The sequence below is a fragment of the Ahaetulla prasina genome, chromosome 1 (genome assembly GCF_028640845.1).
Source record: "Ahaetulla prasina isolate Xishuangbanna chromosome 1, ASM2864084v1, whole genome shotgun sequence".
Classification (NCBI taxonomy): domain Eukaryota; kingdom Metazoa; phylum Chordata; class Lepidosauria; order Squamata; family Colubridae; genus Ahaetulla; species Ahaetulla prasina.
Genome location: NC_080539.1, coordinates 171,787,758 through 171,800,827, shown reverse-complemented (window position 1 = coordinate 171,800,827; position 13,070 = coordinate 171,787,758). Strand labels below are relative to the sequence as shown.

Genomic DNA, 13,070 nt, shown 5'->3' with positions numbered 1-13,070 from the left:
AAATTGACTCTATATCCCAAACTACAAATACAGGACTCCCGAATAGATGCATGGTATTTAAAGTATAGAAATCTTGCAAATTCTTCACTTATCCTTGCGAATACCAAGAGCGTTAGGAATATTTATTATCGCTTTATTATAGTGCTTTAATCCTAGCTAATGCTTTTTCCCTTTTAAGCTCGAAATTACGTGATAGTATATTGCTTCTCACTGCCTCTTTTTCTCTAATATTTATTTATACATTTATTTATATATCAAACTTAACCACCCATCTGCCTCATACTACTTTTCTCATTTCTTGTAGCCTTTATAAGGAGAAATTGAGAGACTATCAATTCAAACGCCTGAAGTATTTCTATGCAGTAGTTGACTGTGACTCCCCTGAAACAGCCAATAAAATATATGAAGAGTGCGATGGACTGGAATTTGAAAGCAGCTATTCTTTTGTGGACTTGAGGTATCGTATATTAATTTTTAAGAGCTAGTTTGGTTTGACCAACTTCTAACTATCTTTCTTATTACAAAGCAAGAAAAATGTGACAGTTTGATTTCAGGACTTTGATTGTAACCTGGGTTCCCACCTACAGAAATATATTTAGTTTCCTCATGTTCTTTTGATGGTGTTTTGACCAAACTGAGTTTGATATGTGTGTCTCAAATCCATGTAAAACACTAAATATTTGGTATGATTGCTATCTGTGCTTTAAAGCGGTTTATCCAAACTGCCAATTATACTAAGTTACAACTCTTGCAATTCCTGCCTATTGGGCATGCTGGCTTGGAAATATTGGAACTATGATCAGGCATAACAGGAGGGCTGCAGAAAGCTATCAGAAGTGATGGTTGAAGACACAAAATTGTGTCTGACCCATTAATCCAGAAGGCCCATACCTTCTGGATTAATGTTTGGATTGGGAAATAGTTGCCCACATTCTTTTGCACTTTCTGAGAAATTTTCAGTTTCTTAACAGAGAGAAGATGCATATCAGAAATTGATATCGGGTGAAAAAGAATCCTTTAAAAAACAAAATAAATAGGATGAACATATGGTAATGAAACAGCAATGTAAAGCTCACTGCTAATGTCTAGGTTTAAGCTGTTTCCTCTGTCCCTGAACTAGCGTCCTTCGTTCTCCACTGGAGAAAAAAAACCTGGAAAATGGTTAGGATTGTCTCCCAATTAAGTGTTTTTAGCATTAATGATAGGATCAGATTATTATGAATTCATTATTATTAATGATAGGATTGCTGCAAACAATCAAATCCACTGGAAAACACTTGCTGCCCAATGTGCTCTGCAGGATATGATGATGATGATGATAGGATCAGTATCATTTTTCAGTTCCTGCTCCGAGTAAAAGGCTAACACTTTCAGTTTGTCATTCCCCCTTCTCTTATCCAATCATTGCTGTTTTCACGGCTAATGCTAGTTTGAAACTAGGCCTATCAATTTTGTCCCTTTGAGGCATGTTTAATAATAAGCTGTTTTCTTCTGGCTCCTAAGATTTATTCCAGATGACGTGACATTTGACGACGAGCCAAAGGACATGGCCTCTGAAGTGGACGTGGCTGCTTATAAACCAAAGTACTTCACATCCGCTGCTGTAGCAACATCAAAGGTACCTTAACAATGTTTTTATAGCTATTTAGAATTTGTTTAGCTTTGTGTGTTTCATTTGTAAATATAGCAGTGGTCAAAGTGTAGCTGGAAGGGGGAAACAACCCCATATGTGTTGATGCAATATAAATTGTTCTTGCAAAACAACAACTGTTACTACTATCCTGTCCTCTTCTTGGAGAGGATAGTAGTACTTAGATAATGAAATAATAGGGCAGCAATTTATTATAATTCTGATTTTACGAAGACATCATGCGAGCTTTACATTGCTTATTTTTTGTCATTTAAAGACTGCCTTTGAAAGCCAATTTAAAAAGTCTAGAAAGTACAGGTAGGGCTTCGTCAACTCCCCGACCTCCGGACTTTTCGCCGCGAGTTGAAGACGCTGTTGTTTAGACGGGCAGGACTAGCTTGAACATAGTTTTAATTTTAGGGTTTTAATTAGGGTTTTTAAACGGGGTTTTAAACTGTATTTAAATTTTTAGGCCGTTATTGAATCAGTTTTTTATATAGTTTTTAAATCTGTATTGTATGTACCGTTTTTATTGGCTGTGAACCGCCCTGAGTCCTTCGGGAGAAGGGCAGTATACAAATATAATTAATTAATTAATAAATAAATAAATAAATAAATAAATAAATAAATAAATAAAATTCTAAGGGGAGGTTCCATTCTACTGCAACAAATCACAAAAGAGCAATAACTTCATTAAATCTATCTCTGTTTCTCTATCACTATGTACAAGTAGTCCTCGATTTATGACCACAATGGAGCCTCATATTCTTGTTGCTCAGTTGTTAAGTTAATTTTGCGACCGTTTTACGACCTTTCTTACCAGAGTTGTTAAACGAATTGCTGCAGCTGTTAAATTAGAAACACCGTTGTTAAGTGAATCTGGCTTCCCCATTGATTTTGCTTGTGGGAAGGTCACCAAAAGTGATCACATGACGCTAAGTCACTGCAACTGTCATAAATAGGAGTCAGTTGCCAAGCATCTGAGTTTTGATCACATGGCTGTTGGGATGCTGCAACAGTCTTTAAGTATGAAAAATGGTCATCAGTCACTTTTCAGTGCCGGTATAACTTTAAATATTCACTAAATGAACTGTTGTAAGTTGAGGACTACCTGTATATTTGAACCAGGAGTTCAGTCTATGGGAATTAAAAATTCCAAAGCCTGCATTTGTCCTTTTCCTTCCGCAAGCACTTCATCCCATAAAGATGGTCTCTGCATGGTCTTTGTGGATTCCTCTTTGTTTAATGGAGTTTCTGTGGGTTTCGCATGGCTCACAGCTTACCCTGTGGGATGCACAATGATTGAAGCAGCAGCAGCAGTAGCAAATTTATGGAGGAGACAACCTAAACCCAATGAAACTTGCACAACTTATGCTTGCACAAAAGACAGTGTGCCTTTTTGGGAACACATGAAGTAACAGAAAGCCTTGTGCAACCCACTGATGCATGAAAATCTTTGCTTGTTTATTGAGGTCTGGCATCTGTTAAGTTTGGATATATTATACTGTATATACCAAGACTACTTGTATTTCCTTTTTAGTGATTTTTTTTCCAGTTAGTGGTGGAATAGGGGAGCATTTTTTTAAAGTGACACACATGGATTCATTGCCTTAGTCTTCAGTCCAGTGAATCTGTGATGGAATCTTTGGTTCTCTGGGTGGAGAGCAGTTCCCATCCTTTCCTACCATTGGCCACTCTATGGGGCTTAAGTTTTGAGAAGTCCTAGCTCAAATTATAAATTACAAATGAACCATCTATCAATAGCTGCAAGGCTGTTATAAGAAGAACCTGAATGTTTAATTTAAAAATGGAAGTCTGTTTTCAAACTTCGTTCTTTGGACTGAAATAACTCAATGTATTTAGTTATTATCTGGAAAGACTCCATAACAGGAAATGCTTTGGACAAACCTTTCTATGATTTAGTCTGTTGTCCTAGTAACCAGCTTCTTACCTGTCTCCAACGATCAGTCCCAGTTATTGTTATTTTAATAAGGCCCAAGTGGCTAAAATATTCCAATATATTGATAAAACTGAGGGAAGGAAAATAAGGTGGATAAAGTAATATGTGCAGTTGCTGGCCATCTTCTCTCCCTAGTATTGGTTGCTGTATTCCATCCAAAGTTAGAGCTGCTCTGACAATCTATAAGGAAAGGCAGATATAACTTTCCCACTTTGGCTCATTCATCCTTAGATTTCTGGGGTTTTTTTTATGACCTTGAATCCCTATCTTTGGGATGGGGTCAGGGCAACTGAATGGAGCTGAGCATTTATTGGCCGGATGCCCTTCCTAACACCTATGCAGAGTTCATAGCAGATATTTTCTTTTTCTGCCCTGATAGAGAAACATTTGCCGCTGCCTAGGATTGAACTCTCAACCTTCCCAGTGGGAGGCAAGTGTCTTCACCTCTAGGTCACCGCGCCACTCATAGATTTCTATTTCTTACTCAATACATTTCGTTTCAGTAATATTCCGTAATATTCTGCCAGTGCTTGAAGGTTGGGCTTTGCTGGATTCCCTTTGGTTGTAAATTACAGTTGTTAGCACTACAGCTGAATATTTTATGAACCAGAATTGGAACTGGCATTTATATGATGATTTCTTTGGAATAAGCAAGCATGCATATAAATTGTGACTAGAATTTATATAAGGTGCTAAAACAATATGTGCACGGCTTGGTTTTCGCTCAGCATGTTGCACAAGCTTAGCCATTGTAATTGATGGCTTCGTGTCCTGTGAGGAAATACTCATTTGAAGTTTACCCAGTAAACTATTGTTAAGCAAAGTTGTTGACAGAAGTGCAGGAGCCAATTTTTATGTGATTTTCCAATGCAGTTTTACAATAATAAGTTGCAGCATATTTATCTTGCCTATTGGTAAGGTAGACATTACGTGGGACGAGACAGATCCAGAAAGGGTGACTTCTCTGAGCAAAAATTTTAAAAAAGATGAACTTCTGGACATGGACTTCCAAGCTTATTTAGCCTCATCAAGTGAAGAAGAAGAGGAAGAGGAGGAGGATGCAAAAGAAAAAGGTATTGCTAACTAATAAAGGTTCATCTAAGCAGTTCAGGGTGTTAAAACAATATTGTACTAACAATTTTCATGATCTTTATTAAAAGTTACTAAATTATGCTTTTCATAAATTGAACATTCAGTTCTTTTTTCTAAAAAAAATATCCTCCTCGCAAACACCCATGCTGTACCCCATTGTTGTGTCTTGCCCGCCCTCAGAGCAGCCAGGGCCTTCTTACCTGCTCCCGAACACTGAGGAATGTATGCCTCCCGGCCCAAGTCCTGGCTCCATGCCCACACAAACTGCAGAAGAAGGAGAATCTCCCGGCCCCAGCCCTGACTCCATGCCCAGGCAAACGGAGCAGCTAGACCCCTCCCCCTCCTCCACAGCATGTGAGCCTGAGGAGGGTTTATTCCCAACAGCTGATTGGAGTAATCCTCGCATCAGAAGATTGGATAGGCGGAGGCAACAGAGGGAAGGGAGGGGCAGGCCTTAATGAGTGCTGAGTCATGGAGCCACACCCCATGGCCTACATAAAGGATCTACTTTCTGGCAGTCTCTGAGTCAGGCAAAAGTCAAACTTATCTTGCTGAAGTCACTTTCTGGTCTCCTGCCTGCTCTGAGGACTTTGCTAGGACTTTGGGCAGAGCTGCAGAGGCAAGCCTGATTCAGATTTCCCTGACCCAGCTGTCAGCGGAGGAGTGGGACACGACACCCATTAGGAATTGCATGTGAAACTTCTGAGGCAGACGCATGGGAAATCATGTTATCTACTGTGTTAATAAACCTGTACAAGCTTCTGATTTACCAGTTCTCCGCCCCCACCCCCACCCCAATTATTTTGTGGACATAAGGAGCGGGGAATCGTTCCCTTTTATTTTAAAGCAAACTACAGAGCCTTATGATGTCTAAACTCAGATCTATCAAAGTAAGTAGTGAAAAGTAGGGCTTTGACTTACCACCACAATTGAGTCCAGAAACTTGGCTGTTGAGCGAAGCAACATCAGTGAGATGTCGTGTGACTGTTTCACTTGGTGATTGCAATCTCAGCACTCCCAGTTGCGGTTGCTAAGCAGATGAAATCCCGGATTAAGGAGCGCAACATGCCTTTTGAGTATGGAGACCCTGGGAGGCTTTGCTCAGGGGTTGAAATCCTCCAGGCCAAAATCTAATCAGGATTTTCAGCCCTTGAGTTAGAGATAACTCGTGCACGGCCTCTACTGTGCCTTCCAGAGCTTCCCTCACTTGTTTGAGACATCCGACATACTTTATCTTGTATTGCCTCTCCGCTCTCTACTTAGATTTCAGCTTCCTCTTATCTCTGAGGGCTGGCTTCCAGCAGGATTATGTTTATTTTATTTTTTATTTATATTTCATTGTTTTTAGATGGTTATATAAATGTATGTTTTTGTGAGGTGGCTATGTAACTAGAACAACCAGAACAACTAGACATAAGAACAGTTTTTCCTGAAGGCCATCACTCTGCTAAACAAATAATTCCATCAACACTGTCAAACTATTTACTGAATCTGCACTACTATTAATCTTCTCATCGTTCCCATCACCAATCTCTTTCCATTTATGACTGTATGACTATAACTTGTTGCTGGCAATCCTTATGATTTATATTGATATATTGACCATCAATTGTGTTGTAAATGTTATACCTTGATGAACGTATCTTTTCTTTTATGTACACTGAGAGCATATGCACCAAGACAAATTCCTTGTGTGTCCAATCACACTTGGCTAATAAAAATTCTATTCTATTCTATTCTATTCTATTCTATTCTATTCTATTCTATTCTATTCTATTCTATTCTAATATACTAAATAAATAAATGTTTAACATATCTCAGTGTTAATACTATGATCGCTACCCAAGCCTCATTCATTCATTCCTTGGTTACCCAAAATTCTTTTAATTGCTGCTGGTAGAATTAAACCTGGTTCTTATAATCAATTCTGCATTCTAATACTTATACAATGTAAACTTTTAAATCTGTGCACAAGTATCATCTATATTGGTATTCAGATTCATTTATTCATTGATCAAATTCATTTATTTATCCTGGTTAACACAGCTATCAGAACAGTCTTTGTTGTGTCTTGTCCGCTCTCACCGCAGCCGTGGTCTGCTTATCTGCTCCCGAACACGGAGGAATGTATGCCTCCCGGCCCCAGTCCTGGCTCCATGCCCAGACAAACTGCAGAAGAAGGAGCATCTCCCTGCCCCAGCCCTGGCTCCATGCCCAAGCAGGCTGCAGAGGAGGGAGCATCCCCCGGCCCCAGCTCTGGCTCCATGCCCAGGCAAACGGAGCAGCTAGACCCCTCCCCCTCCTCCACAGCAGGTGAGCCTGAGGGGGGGTTATTACCAACAGCTGCTGATTGGAGTGACCCTCGCATCAGAAGACTGGATAGGCGGAGGCAACAGAAGGAAGGGAGGGGCAGGCCTTAATGAGTGCTGAGTCATGAAGCCACACCCCATGGCCTATATAAAGGATCTACTTTCTGGCAGTCTCTGAGTCAGGCAAAGTCGAACTTATCTTGCTGAAGTCACTTACTGGTCTCCTGCCTGCTCTGAGGACTTTGCTAGGACTTTGGGCAGAGCTGCAGAGGCAAGCCTGATTCGGATTTCCCTGACCCGGCCGTCAGCGGAGGAGTGGGACACGACAGTCTTTTTTATTTAACATGAAAATCAGGGTGCAAGTGCTTTGTTGTCAGATAGTTGTTATGGAGGGGAAAAACTCTAGACTTCATCTGAAGCATGCTCTGCAGGTTTGGAAATTACTAATTGTTTTTGGCCTGGTTTCCTCCCCATCCCCCCTTCAAATATGACTGACTTAATTTCAATTTTTATATAACAATTTTTGTAAAGATTCTCACTTCCCTTTTATTTAAAGGCAATGATGAAACCGACATAGCAGATGGCGATAAACCTAAAGAACATGCCAAAGATGAGGAAGACCAGATAGCAAAATACAAAGAGCTTCTTCGGAGTATCCAGGAAAAAGAAAAGAAGCTCCAAGACACTGATATGGAAATGGAAATTAAATGGGTTCCTGGTAGGTGACAGTTTCTTTTTTCTAGAACCGGTGGACCATTTCTGATCTCTTCTCCCCGCTGAAAAAAAGGCTGAATTGCTTAAACTCTATCATTAAAGTATACACCGATTGCAGCAATCAAACTAATGATTAGTTAATGTTAAGTCAAATTATTCTACTTAAAAGTATTTAAATATCAGTTTATGGAAAAGGAACATGAGCATACAAGAGATTTTATTTTACATTACATCTGTAGGGTTGTTTTGTTTTGATTTTGGTTGTAAAATGGATTTGTCAACCACGAGCTTGGTTCTACGATAGTTGTCTGTGAGTGGTATAGAGATAGGGTGAAACCATTGCTGATTTTTTTAGGGATAACAAAGTTTTTCTGCCACCAGAACAGTTGTGGATGACAGCTGCATGACTACTCCCAGCTTGACATATTAAAAGTTTAGCAGCTGAAGAATGATTATACTCCAAATACTGTACTGTATTTATCTTTTTGAGAGTTGTCTCTATAGTGAGTAGCAAAACAGATAACCCTCAACTTATAAAAATAGATTTTAAGAACAGTTCAAATTTATGACAGCCTCAGAAAAAAGGGACTTAAAACCTGTCCTCAAAGTTATGACTGTTGCACCACCTTTGCTGTCACGTGATTGCAATTTAGGCGCTTGGCAGTCGGATTCATGATGGTTTTGCAGCTTTTTGCAGCCACTTGACCCAGCCAGCTTCTAACCAGCAAAATGAACTGGAGACACTAAATTTGCTTAATGATCGTGTGATTCACTTTACAACCACAGTAAAAACGGTTGTAAAATTGGGTGCAGTTACACTTAATGACTGCATTGCTTACTGATCAAAATTCTGGTCCCACCGAATTGTAAATCTAGGACTACCTGTACAAGGTCTGTGGAGAATTGCTTTGGCATATGCAGAACCCATGTGAAGAAAGAAAGAAAAATAAGCAGTGCTGGCTTTTTCTTGACATATTTTCATTTCTTCTGCTCTAAATCTCATGTCTGCCTTTTCACTTTAGGAAAAGATCTGAGTCCCATCTTGTAGTGACGTATTGTTGCTTAGGTGAAGTCTAAATCAGGGGTCTCCAACCTTAGTAACTTTAAGGCTTGTGGACTTCAACTCCCAGAGTTCCTCAGCCAGCTTTGCTCTGGGAGCTGAAGTCCACAAACCTTAAAGTTACTAAGGTTGGAGACCCCTGTAATAAATGACTAATATGTGCCCCTCTCTATTGGTGGAAATGTTTCATTTTTTTTTAAAGTAACAAAATTCTAGGGAAATCTAGGGGGGGGGGGACTTTTCAATTCATTATTTACAGCGCTTTAATTTTGTGACAGATCCATTAGAAAATTATTGTTCAAAAATTACAAATGAACACATTAGAAATATGGCCTATTCTGCATAGAGAGAACCATTCTGCAAGAGAATGGTTCTCACCATTTTCTCTTATTTCCTTTAAACAGTGCTTCAGCTTTACACATTGTGGTTGCTTAGACAAATTGGGAAATGGTTTGGCAAGTGGCTTGTAAGACAATCTAATTTATGGCAGAAGTTCATTCCCTTTGTGCTTGATATTACATCCAAGTTGTCTTCTTCCAAATGGAGCAGTTGATTTCATTCTCTGGAAAACTCTTTCAAGTTTTTTCTTAGGATTCCTGCTATGGAAAAATATGCTTCAACACCTAACCTTGCCTTTTTAAAATAACACTTTAAGGCTGCCATCAACATGTAAAAAGTCCATTTGTTTTGTTAGTTATCTCAGTGATCTCTTAATTTGCTAACCATAATGGTTGTTGCTTTTCTTACAAAGAGCAGATAGATTAGAACAGGCTGATTGCATTTTGGCATGCTATAAAGGGGGAGAGGAGCGCTGATCCAAAATTGTCTTAGCTTCTATCATAAATTGCGTACCACATCATGTTTCAAACACCTGGTGTGATAGAGCTCTATCTGCTGGGATTGAAAAACCAGTAGGTTTTTCAATCCTTTTGTTTATCCAGATTAGCTCCTTTTCCTCCTTTTGTTTATCCAGATTAGCTTTAAAGAACAACTTGTGCTTTCAGAACATAGCTGTTGACGAGATCATTTTTGCAGAATCCCATTACAGTTTTAAATAGTCATAGTTGTTCTTAACCTAAGTCTCAGAATTGAAAGTCTGGATTGCTAAATGTCAGTTGCTTATGAATCCACATATATGCTGTTGCACTTCTGTTGTCAAACCAGGCTTATTAGCTATCCTGGTTCGGCTCCCCATTGCAAGTTATACTTTCCCAGTTCAGATACTGAGGTAAATAGTGATTTATATGAAATAAATCACTGTGCTGGAATACATGTGGAGAAGAAAGACCTCACATAACAATTTCCATAAAAGACAACTTCTCAATTCAGATGGCAAAGGTAATTAGACTGTTTCATATTTTAATGTAGCCATTTTATAATATTTGTTGAAACTGGTTTATTGCCTTCTTTCTTTAACGTATCGAAGCTTTGCATCCCTAATTTCCTCTTACGGTATATGAAAAGCTTTTTGTAACTAAACCTTCTCAGATGCCCTTCTGTAATCAAAGTTCTTGTAAAGGTATAATTAATACATCATAACATGGCTATGGCCTGATTTCGGAGTAGTTTTTTTTAAAAAGAAAAAACTCTGTACTCATATATGCATGTGAAATCAGGTATCCTACTTGGTCTTGGTAGGTTAATTAACCATGCAAGTATAAATCAAAAATATTGCAGTCTGTAAAGTAAAAATACATATCACCTAAAACAAGTTTAACAAATACAAATCTAAAATGATGAATAAAACGTAAGTGATTATTCCTTTGACCAGTTCTGCCTTGTTTTCATGGTCACTCCCTTAAATTATGCCTAGAAAATTGAAGGGTTTAAGGTAGAAGGTGAAACATTCATTTTCTGGCAAATCACTCAAAAAAAAGATTATCCTCTCCTCAACCATCTGAAATATACTAGTAGTTTCTCTGAATAGTCCCAAGTACAGGCCACTAGTCTGGACTTAATAAAAACTATATGAATGACATTTTAAACCAGGATTAAAAAATTGCAACCTTTTCTTCTGATGGAAATATTGTTCTTTTTCATGGGTTTATCTGGATTCCTTCTGAATTCAGCTGCAAGATAAGTACTTCAAAACTATTAATGAGGTACAAGAGAAGACTGCCATTATCTTAAAAAAAATGACGGCTTCATTTTCTCTGCTTCAGTCCTTCTTTAAATACATTTTCTGCTGCCTGTTTTCATGCCATTATTAACCAACAACATATACATGCCAAGACTAGAAAGAGGGCAACTACCGTATTTTTTGGAGTAGAAGACGCTCCACAGTATAAGACGCACCTTATTTTTGGTAGTGGTGGTGGGGGGAAATAAGAAAAAACAAATTCTGTCTCTGCTTACCAGCATCCATCAGTATTCAGCTGGCTAGCGTCCTTGCAGCAAACAGCAAACAGTTTGGTCAGCTTCAGCACATTAGCCTGATTTAGCACGAGCAGCTGATTGGCTGGTGGATTGCCTCTGGAATACCCCCAATCAGTTGTTCTCAGAGTTTAGCAACAGATTCGCTGGTTGCGAGCGCGCACGTGCCTCGTTGAGGCAGATAAGCAGCTTCAAAAATGGAGCTGATCGTTGCAGGGCACTCCAGTGAGTACAGCAGGGGAAGCTCGGAACCGGTCCGGCAAGGCAGCAGCTGTTCAGGGTTGCCATTTTGGCCTCTGTGCCTTGCTTTTTCACCCTCCGAAAGCTCCGTTTGAGAGGCTGCCTTTGCAAAGAGAAGCTCCTTTGCAAACAGAGCTTTTGGAGGCTAATTGAGAGGTTCTCTGTTTGGGAGGCTGCATTTGCAGCCTCCAAAAGACTGTTTGCAAAGGAGCTTCTATTTGCAAAGGCAGCTTCTCAAATGGACCTTTTGGAGAGAGGCTGAAGGATGGGAGCCAGCGGGTGGGTGGGCGGGGCTACATTCGGTGTATAAGAAGCACCCAAATTTTCACCCTCTTTTGGGGGGGGAAGTGCGTCTTATACTCCGAAAAATACGGTATGTATGCGGATCCCTATTTACATATTGGAAACCCCAATCTTTATGCAATCTACAGATTGGATAGGCTGGAAAATTGGATGGAATTCAACAAAATGTGGCAAGGAATTGTTCAAAAGGACAAGTTTATCTGGCTTGCTGAGTAAGAGCTGGGTTGAATCCAACTTAGTAAGTGCCAGTCAGACCACTCAGAAGAAGTCACCACTGATGGTTGTTGGGTGGTTGTTTTTTTTTACCTGTTAGTGAAACTTCATACTCATGCAACATACTATTTCATTCAGATTTTAAAATACTGGTTTGGTGTAAAGAGCTGCTGCCTGTGTTCTCTCATTGGTTACAGGTTTGAAAGAAAATGCTGAAGAAATGGTAAGAAACAAGTTAGAAGGCAAGGATAATCTGACTCCCTGGCAGCAATTTCTAGAAAAGAAGAAAGAAAGAAGGAAAATGAAGAAAAAGCAAAAGGTAATTTATGACCTAAATTACACAGTTTTAAAGGTTTCTATCTTCGGAGAACCCTGAAGAACTTGTACTTATTTTAGTACACAGAAATCTTTTATCTAGAATCCTTCTGCTGGGACTCATTTCAGGCTAGGCTTATTGGGAGCTAAGACTGTTTTTCAGAACTGATGTTTTGTTTTGCCGATACATGGCTGCACACTGCAAGGGAACCCATGGGTATTGGGTGTTGTCTCTCAGGGAAGTTTCATTTGTTTATCATTTATTTATTGCTCATATATGTATGTCTCACCTTCAGAGAAAAAAGATAACCGTGGATGATTTGCAAAAAAAAGAAGAAGAAGAAGAAATATATGCATAATAACAATTTCAGTTGATAAAAGTTAACAAAACTCAAATGTTTAGTTATATACTGTTTTTTCTAAACCAGATCTGCATTTTTATCTATTGAAGGCTACATTCTTTCATGGAAAGTCTTTTGACAGAGTTAAAGCAAGCAGAGGTTGAATCCACAGATCAACTTAGATGAAGATAACCACTGGTGTACATTCTTGCTATGACAACTCTTTCTTCCCTCTTTCAGTGACACGCTCTTTCTCTCTCTGGAGTTTCAGAGAAGAGACATTTTACTAATCTCTTGCTTTAAGAGATGTGAAGTTTATCCAAGGGATGCAGGTTTTAGAGCTTAGAGATGAGAGTCCTTGGCTTGGAATTGAAAAGACGGCAGTGTGAGTGTGAGATGATCCAATCTAAATAGAGCTATCCATTAGTAGGGTGTTGCTCTGAAAAGCTGTGTTTCCCCAATTGCCCCTTGTCATGCAGTGGGATGCTTGAGAATCCCTCCAAATGACTTTAGTAATCAA

The 13,070-nt window shown here is 39.2% G+C and overlaps 1 protein-coding gene across 2 annotated transcripts in view; it reads left to right on the top strand.

Annotated features, from left to right (window-relative positions):
- Window positions 1-13,070, top strand: part of ESF1 (ESF1 nucleolar pre-rRNA processing protein homolog) — a 34,735-nt gene that overhangs the window by 9,890 nt on the left and 11,775 nt on the right. For both annotated transcript variants that reach the window (XM_058181775.1, XM_058181785.1), the window contains exons 6-10: window positions 305-457; window positions 1,504-1,618; window positions 4,510-4,663; window positions 7,548-7,709; window positions 12,092-12,213. In XM_058181775.1, coding sequence (XP_058037758.1) covers window positions 305-457; window positions 1,504-1,618; window positions 4,510-4,663; window positions 7,548-7,709; window positions 12,092-12,213 — 706 coding nt within the window. The remainder of the gene's footprint in view (window positions 1-304; window positions 458-1,503; window positions 1,619-4,509; window positions 4,664-7,547; window positions 7,710-12,091; window positions 12,214-13,070) is intronic.